Raw genomic sequence first — 23,862 nt, 5'->3', positions numbered from 1 at the left:
CCGGTTATAAACTGATACATATAGCTAAACGTAATCAATAAAAGTTTAAATCAGGTACTAAAAAAGTTATAAAGTCAAAAAAGTTCAGAGTAAATGGGGCCGTGGGGTTGAATAAGAGAAAAAAACGTTGGGCACTCCTGACTTACAAGTGCAGCTTGTCAGTGTAATAATGTCCAGAAATATATCTGCATACATTATCCACATTTAGAAAAGTGCTTTAATGGGATGCCGAGAGAGAGAGAGAGGTATCAACAAGCCAATCATTAATCAAAGACATTCATTGCATATGGTAATTCTAGTGATATTATGCCATTATAACATGATTAGAACAAATAACTTTTCATGTTTGATAAGGGCAATTAGCACTCTGGAGCCCACCTACCATGCAGCCCAGGGGGAGTGAATACTTGAGGAATACATTATGTGATAAATCAGATTAGTCCTTTCTTGTGTCTAGGACTGCTGAAACTGATCTTTGTGGCAATCTGCAGTTTGACATTTTCTGGAGGAAATACGACCCAGTGTATGCCTCTCACACAGAGTGCGCTGTAATGCTTGTTCTTTATTCCGAGGAATATTTCATTGAATTCTCGAATACAGTAGTAAGCAGTGTCTGTGATCATTATCCCCGCGAGCTATTTGTGAGGAACGTGGTCAGGATAAATCACGCTACCCCGACAGAAGACTCACTCATTTTTTTTTATAAGCAATTTCAATTTGCGCTTTACAATAAACCTGAGAGGAAGCATTGAGAACATCTTTAAGTATTGCAAGAAAGTTGTTTTTTAGCTTGGCAGAGGTGGAAAAATTTGGGGAGTCGGTCAGACTTTTTCGCAAATAAATAATGACCTACATGAAGCATGTGAACATTCACTGAAGTTTGAACTCCCAATGAAAAGATGACAGAGATGCCAAATGTCCTCTTGTTGTTTTCTACACAGCTTCTCATCGTTTTAAAAGGTCTAATGTGTAGGATATAGGGGTAGAAATGGAATAAAAAATCATGATTAAATTTCGATGGTGTATAATCGCCTGAAACTAAGAATCGTTGTGTTTTCATATCATTAGAACGGGTCTTTTATGTCTACACAGAAAGCACGTCCTCTTCCCTCAAGTGTCTACAGCAGCCCAGAACAGATGAATGAAACTGATGCTAGAAAGGGCCTTTCACACTTTTAGTGGCCAATGCAGGGAGGGTGAGACAAGAGGTGTTCATCCTACACACTGGACCTTTAACTGAGTCTAGTTGTTGTCCCATCTTCTGCTGCACTGAAATAATATCACCTGACTGGAGATGGTGGTGCAACCTACTTCTTATCTGGGTGAACCAGCTCCTGGTAATCGCATACCAGCGGCGGATGGAAACACAAATTCATCTCATTTTCTTTTTTCTCCAGTTCAATTGAAATTTCTGCTATGGATATGACTATGGGTGAAAACCTACTTCGAGACTGACCATGCCTTCGTGACTTTGTCTTTGGCAGCTACAGACCACTATGGGTTACTTCTGGCTTTGTTCAAGAGTGATGTGCTGAGCCACTTCTATAGTAGATAGTCTTCTGCAGTACATTGGCTGGCTGTGGCTGCAATTTGTGACAAGGGTAACATTACACATAACATAACATTCAAGTCATTCATGTTGAGTTTAACTGATACAATCGGGGTTTCTACACAGTCATAGCTGGAAGAAAAGTCACGGAAAATGCTTACGTCACTGCACAGCTGATGTCAGGGGTGTACAACGGAGACTCTCTTGTGGTCGCCGTGGGGTTGGCCTGGTCAGATGAGGTCTGGCAAGAAAACTTCAGACTAAGTATCGTAACGTCAGAGCAGCAGGAGGTGAATCTTGCCCAACAACCGCTACCAAGCTGAGACTCTTCCCTCAGCCGCCAGGTACAAATTAGAGAGAAGGAAATAACCTGGTGCCACGTTGTGATATAGATGTTATGCATTTCTTCCTGATGACATATTAGGTTGCTGATTGAACTGAGATTGCTTTAGCAATTTATAGACTGTACACTGGGCAGCTTTTAAATCGTATACTAAATTGCGGTCTTTTTTTTTTTGTCAGAAATAGATGACAACATCTAATTATTATCCCCCTCCTCATGTTTGTCGCATCTTTTTGTTTTGTATTGTTTTTTTTATTGTTTATGATGTTCTGATATGAGGTGAGTAAAAAGGGTATTGTTAACATTTCCACAGATTGGTAAGGAGTCCATGCACAATATTTGATATATATATATACATCTGTTGAATACAGTTTACCGGAGCTTGAATGGCGCTCTATACGCAACAGTGTGTAAAGAGAATGCAGATTATCACAAAACTGAAAACTGAAATGAGAGTGCAATCAGTGACTGGACTGAAATTTGGTCTCATTTATGGGTCAAGATTTGACAGAACTGATGAACAAACTTTGAATTCGCCATTCAGTTTTACTGCTTTCTGGTCTTGTCTCTTCTCTGCTCTTTTCTTTTCTGATGCTCGTTAAGTGCGAGGGACAGTTTTGCGCGTGAGGGAATTCCGCGCTGTTTCACTATGTCCTCGTTGTCCTGGATAAACATCCTGACCTAAGAAGGAGACAGTAGGAAACAGTTAGTCTTCTGTTGCTCTGGTTGTTTGTGTCCATGTCTGCTCTGTCAGGGTACACACCTTGTCCAGCTGCGTCTCTGTGTCATTCACATCCACGCCTTCCTCTCCTTTGACCTCGTCATCTATCATTTCATAGAGGTTTAGGGTTACAATCTTAATCTTGCCCAGTAGGAGTGTTTTCATTGCTGCTGTTTCCTGAATGTGGTTCCACTTTCTTTCCTGCATGTGGACGGGGACAAACAAAATTCATACAGAAGATGTAAACTTTAAGCCACATTTGATCTGTTGCTCTAAGGCTGGATTTTTTGACCCTACCCATGTTAGAGCTTCAGAGCACATCTTCTCCATCTTTTTGTAGAGTTGGGACAGCTGGTTGTTCTTGTGCAGCTGCAGCAAGTGACGCTGGTCCTCCAGTGTCTGCAGTGATCTTCTCTGCCGGTCGGCCTGCTCCTGCGCCTCACTCTCCCTCTGACGGAGCTTACGTCTAAAGTGGAGAAGACTCTCCAAATGAGCCGCGAGTCGCTGCACATCAGAGAACTGTAACACACACACACATTAAACCTCATCATCTACTCAAAACAGACCATTACACAGATTGTTGCACTTTCCTGAACTTAAAAAAAATGTACCTGAGTTATTCTGTGGGTAGAAAGAGCCAGAGGTGCTGTTTCGCATTACAATGTCTTTTATTTAATGTAATGAGTGTGTCTGCTGTTTGGGACACCAGGAAGAGGCAAGACGGCTTATCACCGACAATCTCCAGGGGCCAAAATAAGCTTTGGACCTTCAATGCAATCTTTGAGTTTTTTTTTTTAGTTTTTAGTTTAGTAACAAATACTTCGACAAATACCTCATCTTCGTTGACAGGGACAGAGGAAGGAACTCTTAGGAGCTCAGAGGAAGCTTAGACTACTGCTAAACTGACTTCAGTGCTTTCCTCTGCCTTGCTTGTATCCACAGCCACTCTCTGTCTCTCACTTGCTCAACCACACACTCACTTCCTGCACAACTTTTGTCGTCTCAGCTTCATCATTATGACTGTTAGTACTGCTATTACTTGATGTTCTCTGCCGTTAGGTGGGAATAAATATCACACATACATCAGCATGGGCAAAACTGTTGAAACGTAGCTGGAAAATATAATGACAATATTGTGCAGACAGATTTAGTAAATGCATGCATATGGTGTTAAGGCAGACTTCACGACAGTAGAATTTAGATGTGGTCACATGTAAAAAACCCTGGCAGTACCGTAGTCATCTTGACCACCCGCTGCATGAAGTCCTGATACACTCTGTGGCTCTGCACCCGACGCTGCAGCTCCTGTTTCCTCTCCGTCAGGCCAGCGTACTCCTCCCTCAGCCTCTTAATCTCGACCTCCTTCTGAAGCCCCTCTTTCCTCTCCCTCTCAGCTCTCTCAACAACTCGATCAGTTTCTTCATCCTACGCAGATTGAGATAAGAGGGCGTTTTAAATGGGCTGTTGCTGTCCAGTGAAATCAAAGGAGTCGTGCGTGAAACGGCCTCCATCTGTACCTTGAGAAACATGTCGTAACTTGAGTGGAACTCCTTTATGTCCTTATACTTCTTGTCCAGCTCTCCTTTGCGCTGTTGCAAAGTCTCCAACACCTACATGAAAAGACATGCAGCAGGCAAAACTTAGATTAGTTACTCAGGAGTACTTATGATGTGTGGCTTTAAGATCTTAGACCAGTGGAATCAGGTGCATTTATCACAACAGAAAAGACATTAGAATAATAATTAAAAAAGTATGAACAATAATGAAAGATTTTTAGTAAATCACATTCTTCTAATATGCTCAAAAGTTCCATTGCATTTTTTTAATGCATAAACTTAATAAAATTTGAATAGTCTTTCTACAATAAGAACGCCATCTTCACTATTGACCATGCAATCCTTCATTATCATTGCAACAGAATTATTCATGTCAATTTGAAATTACTGCCCTGGGAATTTTACGGATGGATACATATGGATATTATTTTCAATTTCTAATTTATTCATTTTGCTTTGGGATCTCAGGGAAAACTTCAATATTCAGTTTGTATCATGTCTGTAGGATGTTAGCATTGCACGGTATGAGATGTTTTAACTGATTTTTACAGATAAATTGAGTAGCCTCCGAAAATGTGTCACGATTCCTTCAATGAGACATAACACGGGGAGGGCTTTAGTCTCACATTTGAAATATGCGATGTTAGAAATGATCATTTTTACAAGCAGTATATTGGCAAGTGAGTCACGGACCCGACACCTCTCTCCATCCGCTCCTCGTCATGCAGTGATTTGTTCTGTTTTACGTCACTAGTAATCCCGCACCTGTCTGCGCTCCTCTGTCCGCGCGTCGAGCTCGAGCAGCTCGTGCCGTCTCTCCTGCAGCTCGAAGAAGGCCGCCGTCCTGTCGCGCGGGGTCGGGGTCGCACATCCGGCTGCTGCTGCTGCTGCGGGCAAACTCCTGTTCACGCACAGACAAGCACCGCAGAGAGTTACTGTAACAGAGATTACTGAGGCTGACGCTGGAAGTTCCTCCACACAACAACACACTCACGTCGTCCCCTGCTCCTCACGGACGGTCAGACAGTTCATGACGCGATGTTGTCTTTTCAGAAAGTCCCTAAGCTGTTACCTTCCTCTTCTGCAGACTCTGACTTTTAAAACTTTCTGTCCGTGCTCGCGCCCCCCCGGCCTCGTTTCTATGGTAATCTAATACAGAGCAGGGACTTTTAAAGGCACAACCCGGAAATTCAACGAAGTAAAAAGCAGACAGGCCACATTGTGCCTGTTGGTCATTCAATTCCCACAGAAACAAGTATTTCATATTTAATATAGTATTTAATATCATTTCATAAAAAATCACTAGAAGACAGAAATGAAAATGAATGATTGTTTTTAAGGTGAGAGTGACAAAAGTCAGAGCTGTTCGGCCCTGAAATGTTCTCAACTGAAAACTACATAAAGTATGTATATATATATATATATATATATATATATATATATATATATATATATATATATATATATATAGAGAGAGAGAGATAGATAGATAGATAGATAGTTTCATCAGTGATATTTTTCTAAAGCAATCAATGCAATAAGTCCAGTGAGGCTTTGAGCTCCAATGCTATTGTCAATAATTCCAAAATTCCTGCGTTTTTTTCTCAAGTTAAAGTCAAATCTAATATATATTTGAGTAGTCACATTAAAAGCAGCCCTTGTCTCCCTGTAAGCAATGGCGACGGTCTGAATCTGATTGAAGTGTATGAAACAAAGTAATCGAATGCGTTCCAACCAGTATCAGACCAAGGATGTTTGAAGGGCAGGGTCAAAAAAATTAATTAATAAATAAAATGTAGCAGTGCAGAGAAAGAGTGAAGAGAGGGCATTTTATCATGTTTTATCTACCATAGGGCGATCCAAGAGGACACTTTTGCTATTTTTTTCAAAGATGGGGGCACTGGGAGTGGGGTGGTGGGGCAGTACTTCCAATAGTCCTTGTTATGTAGCAAAAGTAGTCCAAAGATTGCAAAGCTAGTACTCCTCACCTCTGACGATAAAAGACTGTGCTGAGGATCTAGGAGTACATGATTAGTTTAATCTTCCTTTTTGGGATGTCAGAAGATCTGTGCAGGAACACATTTGGAGAGAAAAACCTCCAAAAGTATGTTTAAATGTAGAGAGAGCCGCCCTGACAAAAAGGCCTCGGCCATTTCACCAGCCTTAGAAAACAGAGCCTTGTGATGTGCTGTGTTTTTCTCCACTCATTTCGACAGGAGGCGGAGGGAAAGCTTCTGCGTTGCCGAGCTGAGGCTCTTAAAGTAATGGCAGCACCTTGGACAGTGACAAGGGTTTGCTCTCAGCAGACTCTTGTGCGATGCATTTCTGCTTTGTGTTTTCACCCTGCTTTCATATTTGCCTGGCTGCTTCCATTCCTCCAGCTCCTCCACAGAACAGCAGATCAACTTCACAACACCAGATGTTGTTGCAAAGCCTTGAAACGTGTTTGAGGTGCAAATCGGTGCTCATCAATGGCTACAGCATCTCCTTTTCTTTAAAAAAAAAAAAGATCTGTGTGCATAAAGGGCTTCTGCCTTCAGTGGCTCTCTTCACTTCATTTACCTCTTCTTTATGTCTTGATTTTTTTCTACCATCACAGGTTTTGGAGCAGTTGCTTGAAGATAAAGCTGTTTGTTTGGATCTAAATTTAATGATTTAGAGGTTAAGGCTTCCCCTATCTGTTGTATTCATTTCATAAAGAGGTTTGACTTTTATACATGAATCCAACAGACGGCTTTATTAATAAACATATGTTGACAATGACTCATTCCACCATCCTTCCACACGCGCAGTTCACATTCATTTGAACCTGCTTGTAATACAAATCTGCAAAACATATTGCAGTAATGATGATGCAGCGCTCCGCCGTACACCACGGATGCGTTCCTCCATAATAATTTCATCGTCAGCCGCTGCTTTGGGCTAATTCCTCTGCCATGATCACCATTATCCTCACGTTATCCATCAGATGGTTTGTATGCATAATGAGTTTGGAGTTAATTAACACATGTAGTTCTTACTGTATGGTAGACTTAATAGGAACTGAGCCATCCCTCATAAAATGTACCTACAGGGATATTCATATCCTATACCTAAAGCTGGCAATAGACTTTTTTTCTTTATTTTTGCTTGAATTAATACTAACCCCACTTTCACTATGTTACTTGTCCTACCACCAGGCCTGACTTTTGAAGTGGAAAAGGAACGACAAATTTAACGCACAAATCAGTACCAAAGAAAATCAGTACCGCAAAAAAAAGGGAAGTCGGGAGAGTGATAGAAACTGAAGAGACGGGCATTCTCTGGACAGAGAGCTCTGGTTTTATATCAACTCTGACCCCTCGCTGATGATTGTCTCCTCCTACCACTGGGACTTGGGACAGTTTTCACATGATCAGCAAGTGATGAAATTAACCTACTTTTTAATACCAGGTTTCATAGTTACATAGTGCAGAAACAAGTTACGACATGCACCCTATTACACGACACTGCACTGTCAAAATTATATTCAAGCTGTTATTTTAAGGTGAAAAAGTTACATAACGTTGCTTTAAGTAAAAGTACACCACCATTATCAGCACAAGTACTGCCCTGTGCATCAGAAGCATTCATGTTGCAATTTAATTACCCGTGTGAGTGTCGAATAATTACAGCTTAAGTTAGACAAATGTTTATTCATTCTTTGGACTTTAATGAACACATCTCCAGTGATTAATTTGAGCTCATTTAGGTCTTTTAAAAGTTATGTAAATTATTTAAATCTGAGAAGTTTTATGGACAAAGAGTCTATCATAACAACTCGCAGACATCCTTAGCAAGAGGATCCAACAAGACGCCACTGTTCTGTGAGGAGTAGCTCACCAAAATGGTTGGAAATCACTGGTTTCATCCTCAACAGTGCAGCGAGTTTTATAAATGTTTTTGCTGAACCATAATTCTTCTAATTTATATCTTGCTGTTTCAATTCCAGCCACTGAAACATATCATTAACAGGCAACGTGTGGCTTGATTGACCAGTGGGGATAATGAGGAATTTATATTCCACCAGCACGTGCACAAAGATACAAACATGCGCTCCATGGGGGGGACATGGTACATTTTGCTGACTCCACAGCCAACTAATGCAAATGGAAGCGAGCGACAATTAAATGCAAATAAAACAGAAAAAAAAGCAGAGGTAGAATGAGATCCGACTCGGTTTCACACAATTCCACGTTCAAGCTGTTGGTGGCAGTAGTATATCACATCATGAGATGAGTGCCAACATAAGAGGGGGAGAAGAAGACGACAGCCTCTTCCTCCAGTTCAAACAACGCAGGTTCCAATTAATTGAATAAAGAGTACTTTATGACTTCCGAAATGCATGCAACATGTTTATTAGGCTTACTGTGAGGTTACACCAAATGGCATGGCATGATGAGATACAGCTGAGACAATGACAATTTCAGCTCACTGAGGTTTAATGCTGCTTTTGATGCTGTCAATTATAACACAGACTGGCTTGCAGAGGATTTTGGACAGGATTTACTCAGTGAGGTGTCCACCTGAAGCTTCATTACTCGAGCTGCCCTCTGAAAGGATCATTGATTTGCTCATGCAGCAGGCTGACACTGACCTGAAGCCTCTGATCACTTACTGGGATCAGCAGGGCTCATCATTTATCCCGTGGCATACTGCTTGCGCTGCACTGCATCTCTTCAATCCCGGCCTCCGGAAACACACTGCGCAGCCTCTTCTCAGCTGTTTTACAATGCAGAGGCAGGACACAGAAGGATTTTGCCATCCACAAAAAATTATGCAGACTCCCTCTCTCATCTGATCTAGTCAGTTAAATACACAGTGTGTAAGTTCTGTCAGTTGGGGGTCTCTCAGTCAAAACAATAACAAGATAGACTTTGCGAAGTAGCATGGTGTCATGGGAGTTCTGTCTTCATTGTCAAGCAATTACTGCTATTATTGCTATTATTAATATTTCAAAAACATTAACATTATCTAGCTGGTTTGCCAACTTCCCACTCCTTCTCCAATGTAAACAGGAAATAAACAGAAAGCATTCTCAAGAGCAATCCCTGAATGGTTTTCAGGACAACCCGGGGAATGTTCTAGCTCTGTTTGCTCGCCATGAAACCAGAAGGCCTCAGGACATCTACAGCTGTGTTTCAGGTGACTGAAACAGAGAGATATTGTAAGCCAAAATTCCAAAATCCAAAAGTGCAAACAATAAAATGGCAGGCAACAAAAAACTGCCAACAAAAAGGAAGGCAGAGGAAAATACAAAAGTATAACAAAAACTGTGGACAAACCAGAAAACCACAAGGAACACAGGGAAAAAAGAGAGACCGGTGAACAGGCACTGGAGACCCGTGGATGAAAACAGACGAACCAACAACGGGCGAGGGAACACACAGGCTTAAATACAAACTAAACTAACAAAGCGATGAGGTGCAGGTGGAGAACAACACCGAGAACAGGGCAGTGCTAGCGAGGCTGATGTGAGACAGATGTGGGGGGAAAACGCAACGAGGTGAGGAGGAAAGTGACAAGACACAGGAGGATATCACTATAAAATAAAAGAGGAAATCAATCAACCAAAAAAATCACTCAAAACATCCTTTGTTTTGATTTGGTCTGAGCACAATGTTAGAGCCACTGTTACATAACATACAGTTTAAAATGTAATTCAGGGGTTTTAAGTGGGGTCGGATGCTTGGAATTTACTGATAATTCACTGAAATGAGATAATTCACTGAATGGGACTCAACAGGTGCATCAAGTGTATAAGATAAAAAAACAAAACAGCTATGCAGTGTTCAAGAGCAGTAATAGCCACACATTTTCAGACTGCATGTTGTGGTTGTTGCACTGAGTTCAAAACCAGCCTGGTTTCATGGCAGGAAATCCAGTTTTCCCTCAGTAAAAGAGTTTTCTTTCTCCAAGGAAGTAATGACCTTAAAAATTACCATAAAACATTTATTTCTACTCCCTCTTGTATTTTCTCTGAGGTCTCTTACCTGCTGCAGACATCTCTCATGTAGCCCGGGAAGATTGTTAATAAGGAAAGAAAAAAAAATGAGATCAGTATTTCTCTTTTCATACACCCACAGCACTGATTTGATGGCCCGCTCCAAAATTGAAAACCATGTAAATGGAACGCCAAAATGTAAGTTTTGCGATGGCTTTTCTCATGCTTTGTGAAATCAGTTATTACCGTGGAGTTTGTAACGCGTACATTATCTCTGTGCTCCTTTTAACTGACGCTTAACCATTTATTCCAGATCATTTCCCACCAAAATGTGTAGAGTAAAAATATCGAAAGGCATTTTTTCGGTTATCTTCACCCTTGCTTGAATCCTCTATAAGAACCACTCCGAGTAGCTTTCACCTATCAGGGATTTAGAGGCTGCTGGCCTTGCAGGGACCTAAAAAATAGTCTTCCGATAAAGTCTTAAAACCAACGCCGTGAAGCCGCAGAACTTGTATCCTGTTACACCTGCTGAGTCATCTGGTTTTGAGTTTTGAGCTCCCAAACAGGTGGAAAGATTCAGACGGGATAAAGCTCCGTTTTCTCTCTCACTGTGTTCGTATTTTCTTGCTACAGTTAATTAGGAAACAACATCCATGTACATACGTCACTATTTCCAGGGGGAAATGGATCTATCTCAATACTGGGCTTTTTGAAGTTGCAAACTTTGTCAGCCATGGCAGCCATGTTGCATGTTTATATGCTTCCTGACACGACCTCTGACCAGCCGGTGATAAAAGGAAATACTCGATGAAATATCACTTTTCTTTTGTGCATGTGTGTTTGTGAATTTTAGGGGCTTTTAATCTCACTGCCTCAAATACATGATCAGAAAACAAAGGGCCTCGATAACATGAGGGGCAATTAAAACAGTCTGACCATGTGGTGTCCTGGTGTCAGAGGTGCTGGTGTCCATGCAGCAGAATCTCATTACTGAAAAATCCACTCACTGTGGAAACAAAAAGAAAAAATAAAGTGGGAGCCCTCCAGTTTTGTTTGCTAACTTGAGATGGGTTAACCATATTGTACAATGTATGATGTGATATAAATAAAGATTATCCTTCTTCTTCTTCTGCTTCTTCTTCTTCTTCTTCTTCTTCTTCTTTATGGTCTAGTATATGTATAATCTAGACAAACCTGGTGGGAGTAAAACTTGTGTCATATTCCACTTGTAAAAGGCCACGGAGCTGCTAAGTGATAGCACATGATAAATTTGTTCACATATATCAAGTTGAGTTTATTAAAAAAAATATATATTTTGAATACTAACAGTCAAAAGGACTCTAGAAGCGGGTGCCGTTCAGCTCAGTTGGTAGATCAGGTGTCCCCTGTACAGGGGCTTTGTCCTCGCTGCAGCGGACCAGGGTTCGACTCCTGGCCGGGGTCATTTTGCTGTGTGTCACTCCCCCCCTCTCTCTGTTTCCTGTCCAAGTCTTCAGCTGTCCTATCAATAAAGCCAAAAGTCCAAAAAAATAGTTCTTTTAAAAAAAAAGTACTGCAGAAGCTATATATCTTATGTGGTAATGTGTGAATGTTTGCACATCGAGGACAATGTTCTCAGGCGATAGGACGGCTGTGTTTTGTGTTTAAATCTGGGCCGTTGTGTAACTTTACATGATGAGGGGCACTGCGCAGTGGCACAGGAATAAATTAAAAAAAAAAACTGAACCAGCTTCCTTTCTCTCTCTGCATTTGATAGAGGAAACATTTACATTTAACAACTACAATAAAACGAGCATATAGCAGCCTCTAAAATGTGTTGTGTCTCTCACCCTGCTCTCTCTCATCTCTAATGGCTGCATCGCGGCCCAGAGTGATTTGGGGAGGCTGGCAGCAGGTGAGGAGCAGCAGCGGGTGTAAATGGAGCTCTAATGTGATAAAGTGAGTGAGTTGCTGTGTTCGAGTCAAAACAGACCACTTACTTTGTGTGAAAAGCTATTGCCAGCGATTAGGAGCAGGAGACCTGTTTCCCCTCCGAGGCTGTGCACTGCTCTTCTCATTTTGTCACTTTGATATTATTATTTTAAAGCTTGCGGATCATTTTAAATTGCCGGCGCTGCCGTTGTCAGCAAGCTTTGGAGCAGGACTGTTAAGTTACTGAATGTGTAAATGTTCTATTTAATCCATCTGATGTGCTGTCGCCTTGTACATTTGCAATTTTTCTGCCTGTGCAAATGCTTATACATTGTGTTCTGTTGTTTTTGTGCTGTTATCTACTTTTTTACAGCCCACAGGAGAAAGTGGAACATCTAAATTCTTCTGTTGGTCTTGGTGAAATGTTTGGATGCAGTGGTATACAGTCACTTGAAGCGCTTGAGCACACTCTGGCACACACCGGACCATTGGTAAATTCAGAACATTATAGGAACACTGTTCAGCTATTCAGCGCACCACGCGCCCGGGGCGGCAAGGCGAGGCGGAGCATCAGAGCACCGGGAGCAGTCGGTGTTACATGGGCTGCTGAAATGGCAGCTGTGGGCCTCGTGGGTGAATCAACAGAAATAATTCAACACAACATGCTTGATTCAAATCGAAACGTGTGTTTTCTGTTTTTCTCAAGTGAGCTTTATAGCTTAGAGGTACTGGCTGTGTGTTGGTCATGTGTTTATAACGTTAACTTTCCTTTTTTTTTTTTTTTGCTAATGTCAAATTTGAATGGTGGACCTGAGAGTCAAAAACAAAAAGCCAACAACAACCCAACACAATGGCAGTTGAAAAAACTCGAAGTTTTGGAAAACACGACAACATTTTATATTATAGAAAAAGTTCCAATAACACTTCTTGCCTGTGACTGGACAGAACCCAAGTCCCTGGAAACAGTTATACATTCTTTTCTGTTTTTATGGTGCACTACTCAGTCCTAATCTTTTTCAAGTGGGCTTTCAGGCACCCATGGGACATTTTAAAGCGGCAGTTGGGCTGCATGAAGCTGCGCATTGTATTGTTGTGGAGAGTATTTTTACCATACTTGCTATCTGACAGCACTTTTTGACAGGAAACTGAAGCTCTTATCCCTTTATGCTCTCTTCAATGCCACCAGACTCCTTTGACAAAAACAGTAATTTAACAGCATTACTGCTTAGCTTTGTACCAAAGTAAAGCAACCAAAGCTTTTTTACAAAGTGCTTTTCAAAACCGGAGATGTGAGGTGGTGCACGCTGCAGTCAGATACACATTACAGGGCAAAGTCATTGCGAAACTGACAAGTTTTAACCGGCTTTTTAAAACTATCGACTGACTCTGTGCTGGTAGCAGAGCTGGTTGGTGAATTTCTATACCAAACTGCTAATAGGCTAGTCATTAATCCAGATTAAAATTAAATACAATTTCAATTTAATCAATGAATTAAATGGGAAAGTAAGTGGGAAATTTTAAAAAAAAGTTGAATTAATACAAAGTAAAAAAAATACATGGTTATCCATTTATGTTGCATTAAGGCTGAAGGACATTGAAAATATTCATGGTGCACCGTTTATTTCTGCTGCAGGTAAAACATTTTTCAGATGAAATCATTATATAAATGCATCGTATGGCTTTCATTCATTCATTGAATAAAATGTCTTTAAATAATTATTTTTTGGAAAACCTTCCAAAACATATAAACTATACTTAAAGCATAATACAAGGTAAAATGAAATGAGCTTTAGTTCAATTTCCTGCTCCAAGTTACTTAAATAGGCAAAGATGCATGATAGAAATATCAAACTGGGAACACGCCATCAGCCTATCAGTGTGGATTTGTCATTCAGCACACACGCCAAAACACTCTGAAGCAGCTGATGTGGTTTAATAAAACAATCTGTTGCCCGCACAATTGATCACTGAAACCTCCTTCCTTTGTTTTGTTTGTCATTAAAGAGTATGGCAGCTGTCCCACGGGTGCTCGCTATTTAATCAAACCGTAGGTATCCAAACGTCAATTTCACCACAAAATGAAACTCATGCTGTCCAAAAAATTGAGTTGTTTGTTGGTAAAAAACAATAAAGCTGCGGGAGAAGAAAAGCAGGTTCAGTCTCCTTCTCCCCTCCGTGATTGTATTTTTTAAACTCAATCATATTCCCTTTAAAGAATTTCCTTTTTTCCTAACTGCTAATACATATCCTAAAGACGAAATCGTTAAATAAGCAGTTGATTTCCCTCACTGCATAGTTTGAATACCCCGTGGTACCTATGAGTAGGCGGTTCTGTTGATTTAGCCCATTAAGCCCTTGCCCTTCAATTCGCCCTAAAGAAACAGACAAATGTTCTCTTTTTATACTCTGGCCCGTCCCATTTGCACATGTAAACACTTAATGTGTGCGGATGAAAAGAACGAAGCGTTTCAAAAGGTGAAAACAGTGCGAGTGTAAGGGGTTTTTCAGCGCGTTTAAGAGCTGGTGTGTCACCATCGATCCTCCGAAGGTGACTGAAGAAAGGAAGTCTTCACATTGTGCCTGAGAGACGGGAATTTCAGAGAATTTCTCAAGCGGGACTATTAAAAGAAGATCACTGAGTTCATGCAGGAAAAAAAACTATTCTCGGTGGTTGTTCGGCACACTTTGCAATCTGGCGTCACATCAATATAGCCCTATTTGTTACAGGTTGCAATCACTCAGTTTATTTTATTTCTGAGACACATGAGAAAAGAGATTATGTCTGAACAGGTTGGACTGTAGTCATAACCGGCAGGCAGCAGTGCGCAGCATGTTCAGTGTAAAGATAAGACAAAAAAACACAACAAAACAAATTAAAAAACAAAACAAAAACCAGCCACACCATGAAATTCGAATGAAAGTGAGGGAAGGAGATGATTCAGATCTGTGTCCAATACAATAAATTCACATTATGCTCGTAGCTGCTTGAGTCATCGTACAGGAATAGATGTAGCAACCCAATCAAATTAGCAATGACCAGAAAACGACAGGGTGCAGCATTTCAAATGGTAAAGGATGAATTTCATTCTACTGAGACATGTGGCGTAACGAGCACATAGCTGAACTAGTCATTATTTTTTCCCATCCGCTGCCTGATTCATCAAGGTGGGTACACATGCTGTAATTGATATCCTGAGCTGATATCAAGAATACGAAAATAATATGAGCTAGGACTTGCAGGGGTTTTCTACCTGGATCTTATTGCACACAAATATTGAGATTGGTTCCACATGAAAGAGGCAGCCTGAGAATTCTTGTCAAGCCACAGGTTTGATTCTCAGAGGGGTCGTCTTTTTGGTTAAACATCGTATTCTGCATTATCGTGGATCTCATCGCAGTTCTCACAAGACCCGCCCTACTCCACCTGTGATCGGCTGGCTTCACTGGTTTCAATCTCTATGCCTGGCTCAAACTTTTAAGTCGCACAGCAGCTCTGGTAATGTCTAATTTGCATGCATCCTGATACAGCGGTTAATGAGCTGTAGTTTTCTTGATAAACACACCGATCTCCTTGGTATCTCTTGTGCTGCTCCTCTGGTGGTCAGTCATCCTCCAGAGCCCCTCTTTGCGGCAGGAATGTCTCAGTGCTTGTTAGATAGAGCAGACTCTATCTATCAATCAAATTGTACTTGCACTTGAGTACATATACTTATTTACAATCCAACACTTGTACCTTTGAGTTGATTTGGAACTAAATTGAGAGAGAGAGAGCTGCATGCATAAAACAAGATCAATACATCCTCTTTTTTTAGAGTCCCATAAGGTACTTGATTACAAGGTAAACCTGAAGAAGCCTGGAGAAACATGTCTGCATCAGTGCTATTCATTCAAGCTTCCTGGTGTGCACTACTTTCCTTTTTTTTTTTTTTTTTTATGGTATCATTTCTGGTTTCATCAAGGAAAACCTACCCGTGGAGGCTCTGCACGAAGCTGCACTCATCCCCTCCTCCCCATCCCCGATCACATGTTAATAAATTGCACAAATTAAAAGTTTCAAGTGTAAAAAAATTACAGAAGTTATTTTATCCTCCCAAACCACAGCGCAGTGACTGAGGCAGCACTTCTCTACACCCCCTGAGTAAAAACGTATTTCTTTGGTCACACTTTGAGTCTCGGAGTCGAAGCAGAGGTTCGAAAGTGGAGCGCGAAAAGGATTCCTGAACATCCTTCACAAACAAACCTCTCCCCTCCAGACCTGAGCTTCCACCCTGCTGCGAACCTTGTTAGAATGAAGACATTACCGGCCTGGCTGTGAACCTGTGATAGACGCTCGGCTAATTCCTCATTTCGGCTCAAACTGTGTGACCGACGGAGACAGAAAGAAAACAAGAATTCCACAAAACACTGAGGTAAATCTTTTACTCTGTTGGAGGAGATTGAGTCTTACCGCTACTTGGGTAGAGAGGTAAGACCTGTGGATAGTTTGTATTAGCTGTTCTGGCTGCTTGTCGTCAGCACTGAGGTAATAGGATTTTTTTTTTTTTTTTTTTTCCACTATCTTGCTTCTTCTGCAATCCTTGCATTTGGTAGAGGCTGCTGGGATGTGGCAGTGGATGTGATCCTTGAAACATGTATTTTGTCAGATACTTCTTGGATAACGCTTCTTTGTAAGGAAAAAAAAAAACAAATAACAACCCTTTGGCCTCATTTCAATCATTTTGTAATCATTTCTTCCAGTTACGATGACCTTGTACTCATCAACATCATTTCTGAGATCTGGGAACACGGAAACACACAGAACACAAAAAAAGTGTTACTGAGAGGTCTGACTGCTCTTTTTTCTTCTTTGGAGGATAAAAAGAAAAAAAGATCGTGCTTAAACAATAACTTTTGATTTACAGAAGAATGGAAAAACCTGGATATTAATTTTTTATCTTGAAACAAAAACAGCTGTAGAGCTCCAATATCAGCAACATCTATCTCCAAAAAAATGTATATGACAGTTTCACAGAACTCACAACTACTGACCATTGATCACTGATCATGGAGTAGGAAGTGAGAGTTCCTGCTGCTTCTAAGATTAAGATTTCAATGTTAATACTGTGTGTAACATGTTCACGTCCAGAGACTCATACAAGGGTGCAGTGGCGTGTCTGCTGAGTTGTGTGTTCAGTACACAAAGTTGCCATGTGACCTTGAAATAGCAAAACATATTCTGAGGAAAAGCTTTCTTACATCAGTCCCTGAAATGTTTTATCATTCTTGAAGCCTGACATCCAAACCAGAGTGGCTGAGTGAAGGTTAGGCTTTCTGCTAAATGCAGTATAGATAGAGGAGGACACATTTAGTCATGACCTCTTCTTCAGTCGGTGTAGTCTTGCATTTTTTAACCTCCTGAAAGGGTCTCATACAATGCACACGTATAGACGAATGCGACAGCCGAGCTGTGCGCTCCACCATTGCTGGCACCACTTTCACCGTGATGGCGCTGGTGTGGTGACCTGCCTGGTGACAGCAGCATGGGAGTTAGCCTTAGTGGCCTTAAATGTGCAATATGTGAATATTAATCAACTGTTCGATTCATACTCAAAAGGAATAAGAGGCAGCATATCTCTCGTAACCACTAACGCTGGTAACTATAGCTGCTGTTAGCTAGTTAGCTCAGTTAGCCAAGCAGCTAGCGGGGACTGGGAGTTGGCCAAAGTGTCTTACATTCATTTTTAGGGCATTTAACATATGTTTTTCTCTAAAGCGACTTTTGTCACAAGAAAGAAACCACAACCACTATCAACAACTTTCAAGCCCTCATCTGAGCATCATATCTGATATTTATCAAGGATACCTTAAGTGCACAAGTGCTATGATTTAAGTTTGAGACCATCAGAGGCAAGGAGTAGATAGCTAGCATCCTCACAGGGCAGTAGTCACTAAAGTAGACAAAGGAGACTTTTTAGATACAGGAACTGTAGGCTGTCCCGAGACAGGAGGGAAGTGTCTCGTGTTAGAGTGAAATGTTAAAATACTAGTAATGCCAGAAATTTGCATCCAAAATCAGGTATTTGTTTATATATATATATATATATTATGTCCGGTCACATGGTTTGTGTTTCTCCTTTTAACAATCTTGCATGGTTACAAATGTTGGGCTGCATGTAGACAGATGCTGATTACTTACACATTTTTGCCCTACAAACTGACGGTGAAGAACAATTAAGACTGTTTAAAGTGGGTATTTCAAGCGAACAAAGCAGGATCATCCCTTGAAAAAAACCTGAACACACCGCAGGACGACAATCATCAGCTCCAAAATCACAAAGCTCTTTGCAGCTTTTTTTTTCAACAAAGTGTAGCGAATGTGATAAAACATGCAGAAACACTGGCTTGATCCATAAATCCAAAGGGAAACAAGAGAAAACAATGAATTCAGCGACTGGTGCCAAATGCACAGCAGTACCAGTGGGAGGCAGTTTTAAAACAGATGGACAATATACTTTTTCGCTTTGGCTCATTCTGCGCTAAACAATTCATTGTGTTGTCTCTAAGTTATGGAAATCGCTCTGTGGTTTCAGTCAGCAGAAGAATCCAGCAAAAACGTCTTTACACTGTGTAGCCTCTGATTTTCTGCTTATCTCCATATAAAAGATTGGGTTTTATCTTGTTGTCTGAATGCAGGGTAATAAGGTGGCTTTTTATGTAAAACAGTTTCTTTATTGTTATTTTTCAAACTGCTGTTGAATCCACTGGTGTCTTTAATTATGGCATGCCGATAAGAGACCTCACCTTGGCAGTAAGTCACAATTTGTTTAAGAAAGAAGAATTACTTCTCCGTGGAGTAATTACTTTAAGGAGTAGTCGGGGAATATGCTTATTTTTCACCTTGCTGAGAGTTACAAGATAAAATCAATCACTACTGTTAAAAAGAGTGATGTCAGTCTCATCATCTCCACAAGAAAGCTTCTTCCCAAAAATAACTTTGTCTTTTCTTAAAATTATATTGGTTTTATTAGCTGGTTTGGAAGTAAACTTGGTTGACATTTACCTGAGTTTACCAACCATATCCCCTCAAGAAGTGCAGCTGTTTCAGCGAGGAACACAAACTTCTGTTGAAACAAAATGGACTTTACGACACTTCACGGTCACATTCACATATCCATACTCACAGAGGCTGCTATGGAAGGTGTCAACCTACTTACCAGGAACGATACATCAATGCAGCAATTTCTAACCAAAGTACCCTGTGATACGTCTATGCTCATATTCAAGCATCTGCTCACATACCGATGGATCAAACATCAAGCGCAATTTAAGGTTCAGTATCTTGCCCGAGGCAACGAGGATGACCCGCTCTGCCTCCTGGGCCACAGCTGTGAGTCTGTGTTATGTGTGTGATTGACTGAGGTCAATTCTGCCTGACCCTGGTTTATGTTCCGCGTAACATATTTAATTAAAACACACAAAGAACCCTTATTGAATAGGTTTTGGGGGATGTGCCTATTCCATCCAATATGAAAGCACCACAAGTAGCCAGTCAGATTAGTTTAGCATAAAGACTAAAAACTGCCAAACCTATCAATGTCTGAGGCATGTGTTTAAAAGACTTCCTTTCTTTTGAGTGGCATGAAACACAACTGAGATGGTTCTGATGACCATTTTAGGGACGTCAGTGTCATTCTGATGGTTGGTTGGTTGGTTGGTTGGTCCAGGCCGAAATATCTCAGCAACTATTGGATGGAACAAACATGCATGGTCCCCAGAGGATATGTCCAAAGAAATTGGGTGACCCCCTCACTTTTCCTCCAGTGCAGCTGGTTGAAATTTTCTGTAGAAACACAAGTCACACATCAACTGTTGGACGGAATGTTGTGCGATTCAGTGCATGCATTCATGGTTCCCAGAGGATAAACTGTAATAACACTGATCTTGAACCCTCGTGATGATTGGGTAACACACTTTGAGTTGTCCAAATTTGGTTTATGAGCAATCACTTAGAAAAATAATGACATTCCCACAAGCGTCAGCTGTACTTTGGATGCTGCCCTGTACTAATTGGCTAATGTCAACATACTAGCGTGCTAAATCAAGATACTAAACAGTGTACCTGATAAAACATCTGCATGTCAGTGTTGTAGTTTTGATTATGTTAGCATGGCTACATATCAAGTGTGACTGTGGCCGACTGCAGCCTGTTAAAGTTTTTCATCTCTGCTGCAAGAAACCAAGAAATGCCTTATGTCTTCTATCATTCGAGAAGAATGGAGCTCTCTATTCAGCTCCAGTCTTCTCTATACGAACACATGCAAACCCAGCCTCTCCCTAATAGGTCTAAATCATGGGCATGAGCAGACTCATTCTCACTCCTGTGATATTGCCTTCGCCTCTTATTAGCCAGTGCATCTTCTCCCGAACAGGTTTACTTAGCCGCACTGGTAGTAATTGACCTCTCACAGCAAACAGGAAAACATTCTTGCTGTTGAAACGGATGCAAGATAGGCCCTGTCGGGGTCTTAAATGATCATGACAGAATAAAGCAATATGCGCACAACCTAGCAGGAGAAATGTGTTTTGTAAATCCTGCTGTTTTTCAAGTTTTTTTTTTTTTTTTCACAAAGTCACCCAGCATCTTTTAGGCACAAAGAGAGACAGCCAAATGCTCTCACCCTGTTTGACTACGTTTCACTTTCTTCCCCTTGAAATTTTCGTTCGGCTGGATGAATAAACATTAGATAGTGACAGACAGTCGATCTCTGCGAGGGGGGAAAAAATCGTCCACTCTGTGTACTTTTCCTGTCACGTCTTTCTGGGCATCTGCTGCAAAAACGCTGCTGGAAATAATGACTGCAAGTTTGAAAAGTTGATAATGGCAATCTGAAAGGATGTCAAACCATTAAAGGGGCTGTGAAGCGCGTGCAGTCCTGATGGGCTAAATGCCACACATTCAGTGGTTTCATGACGAATAGTACAACACAGAAGCTTTTAACATTCTTCTTCAACAGACATTCATCAAAAAACATCCACACAAACAAGCATGGAGGCTTATTGTTTGGTTGAACTCAAAGTGTCAAGCAAGACCAGAACATTGTCTACGATTAAAAACAATTAAATCAATAAATTCTCTACTACTCACTGCCCAACCTGATCACCAGAATAAGTGTTGGCAATGTACCGTTCTGCAAATCACTGATACACTGAAACATTTCTATAGATTAAATGTTCTATTTCATGTTGTGAAACATGCCTGGAAATTGTCTTGAGGTCTTATAAACACTATCCAGTGGTTTCACTCTTATAAATGTCGAAACGTAGCTCGGCACCCTTCTCTCCACCATCCCCTCCAATATCTGACAGTCAGGTTGCAAATACTGTATGTAATGTGACCACGGTGATACAGCGTGATGTGTACAAAATGTGAATATATCCGTGGTTTGTAGAAAAAATGCTCACAGCCCACATTTTATCCTGGCAGCTGAGCTAAACAAATGCTAATCCTGAACAAAAATAAACTTTAACTTTAATTTTATTGCTTGAATCTCAACAAGGCTACTTCACAAGATCATTCATTTTCTCCTTGTTTGACGTTTTTTAAGGGATTCATTGCCAAGTAGCACCGCTCAAATTAATCTGTGAATCATTTGTTTGGGAATTTTCTCAGAGCATCTGTTTTTGTATGCATATAAAACACTTGCTTCAAAACAAACACAACACTATTTTTCTGTAAGTATTACAAAGTTAGGGGGCTCGGGTACACAGGGAGATTTTGCTGAAGCTTACTCTCACACACACATGCACGCACACACACACACATATGAAAAGTGCATGTTTGTCCAATTCAAGAATCGATCACAAAGGAGGAAAAAGTTAATTGTGTGCCAGTTGGTTTTGTTTTTCTGGGTAATTGGGTTGAAAAAAAAAAAATCAATGCCTTCCCTTGTTTTTTACCTGAGGAGGTTCATACAACTTTAATTCAAGAATGCAAACAATGGTCCTGACACGTCTTTGTCCTTTTTAGTGTTGACTTTCACTCAGAGTATTGGAGAAGAAGTCTAAGTTATCAATATTTTAATTTAAAGTTACTCGGCTCCAGACCTCTGAATCTCTGCAGCGTCTTCATTTTTTTTCTCCTTTCAAATCTGAATAGGTCTGTTTCAATGATAAGAAAAACAATTGAGCTGCTGAACACAGTTTTGGGTGCAAGGACAAAGAACAGGGATGACAAATGGAAAATGTGAATAGGAATAACACAGGACAGCACATTTCTGAGATCAGTGTGCTCAGAGGAACTGTACTGCTGCCTTTTTTGTGTTGTCTGAATTGAAATGAAAGTATTTGTCTGTTTGGAAAAGCCATAAAGACAATTTTCTTTTGGGCAACACTGTGTACAAATGAGTTTTGTTGCAAGCATACCCTGACCTCAAAGAAAACAAAATGGAAATTCGGGTTTATTATGGATCATGATCACCAAAAGATATTTCCTCATTTGGTGTTTCCATGGCAAGGAGGTCCAACATTTTGGACCAATTCTGCCTTGACTTCTTAAAAAGGAACTGAAGCGAATTCAGTATAATTGAACTTGATACAAAAAGCAGCAGATCCAAACAGACCCAAATAATGCTGTTTTTCTGAAACAGGCACAAACTCCTGATTGAAACATCAGTCCTGCTCCTCTAATTCAAATTTTCTACAGCCTCATTTATGTCTTTAAAGTCCAAAAAACATAAACAAGTCTATTTGCAAAATATCAGTCCTTTTTTTTATCCAACTGAAGACAGAAAAAGAATCAAACAGTCCTCGTAGGTTTTAACAAATGCAAAATTGGATTTGGAGATTTGCTACTACGTTTGTACAAAAGCCCAGAAAGGTTTGTGTTTGTGTTTAAATTGCTGCAGATTTAAAAGATGAATGAAGGTGGTATAAGATTGAGTCTTTGCCAACAAGTTGAACATGTTTAAAATAAAATGACTTATTTGTTTTCTGCAAATATTTCAGATCATTTTGTGTAGCTGTTGGTAACACGAATGCATTTTCATGCATAAGCAGCAGCTGGAAGGATTTGTAGACACAACTGTGAGATTATAATGCACAACGCAATTGAGCTCTGGTCTGGTGTTGGATCTCTGTTAAATGTACTCGAGCAGACCTCTGAACCACAGGTGGTCGGCTGGGTCTGCTGATTGTGAGGGCCAGAATGTGAAATTACAGTCATTTCACACTTGGTCCGTTCGTGCCCTGTGTGGGAGAATCTATGTTTTATTTTTTTCTTATGTTTCTCTACTTATTTAGCTTCCCTTAATCCATCTGTTTGCTTGCTGCTGGTTTCATGCTGCATAAGGCCAGAAGAAAAGCATTACGAAGGATCAATATGAGCGGCTTCTGAACCCGTCTCTCAGAGTGCTAAGTGATGGCTTCCCTTCCAGTAAACATCGCCTCTGTACTCATCCCGAATCATTGCATCACTCACTTTGATTAACATCATCAGATGCTGTGTTTTTGCATGCTGAGACATCTTCTCTGCCTTTGGAATTTTTCGAGCAAGTCCTCTGAGGAGATAATCCCATCACTTAACCAAAAGTACATCACACTTTTTAACCATGTGCACTTATTCATCCTGAGCTCCTGTTCGGCAGTAGGGCGGGTTTCCCCCGCCAAAGCATGTTTTACACATCAGTGTCTTAACATCTTCTTGGCAGTATATAAAGAGCTTAAGAAAGGCACCCTGCAGAGGCTTCAACACTAAATCAGGACTAAGAGTGCACATCTGTAGAGAACACAGTAACCTAATCAAGCGTAAATGTGTCATAGCAGAGCACATTCCCTTCTCAG

At 40.7% G+C, this 23,862-nt stretch overlaps 1 protein-coding gene across 1 annotated transcript; it reads right to left on the bottom strand.

The window, feature by feature from the left end:
* Positions 1-685: 685 nt before the first annotated feature.
* On the bottom strand, positions 686-5,296 carry LOC119019626 (coiled-coil domain-containing protein 42 homolog). The gene is made up of 7 exons (XM_037098402.1): positions 5,164-5,296; positions 4,935-5,070; positions 4,131-4,223; positions 3,847-4,038; positions 2,911-3,132; positions 2,656-2,814; positions 686-2,573 (listed from the first exon to the last, which is right to left on the bottom strand). The coding sequence occupies exons 1-7, from the start codon at positions 5,199-5,201 to the stop codon at positions 2,439-2,441; spliced, it is 975 nt and encodes a 324-aa protein (XP_036954297.1). The 5' UTR covers positions 5,202-5,296; the 3' UTR covers positions 686-2,438.
* Positions 5,297-23,862: the final 18,566 nt, after the last annotated feature.

Source organism: Acanthopagrus latus, chromosome 5, assembly GCF_904848185.1.
Source record: "Acanthopagrus latus isolate v.2019 chromosome 5, fAcaLat1.1, whole genome shotgun sequence".
Classification (NCBI taxonomy): Eukaryota; Metazoa; Chordata; class Actinopteri; order Spariformes; family Sparidae; genus Acanthopagrus; species Acanthopagrus latus.
Note: the sequence above shows the minus strand (reverse complement) of the source record. Positions and strands in the feature narration are given on the sequence as shown.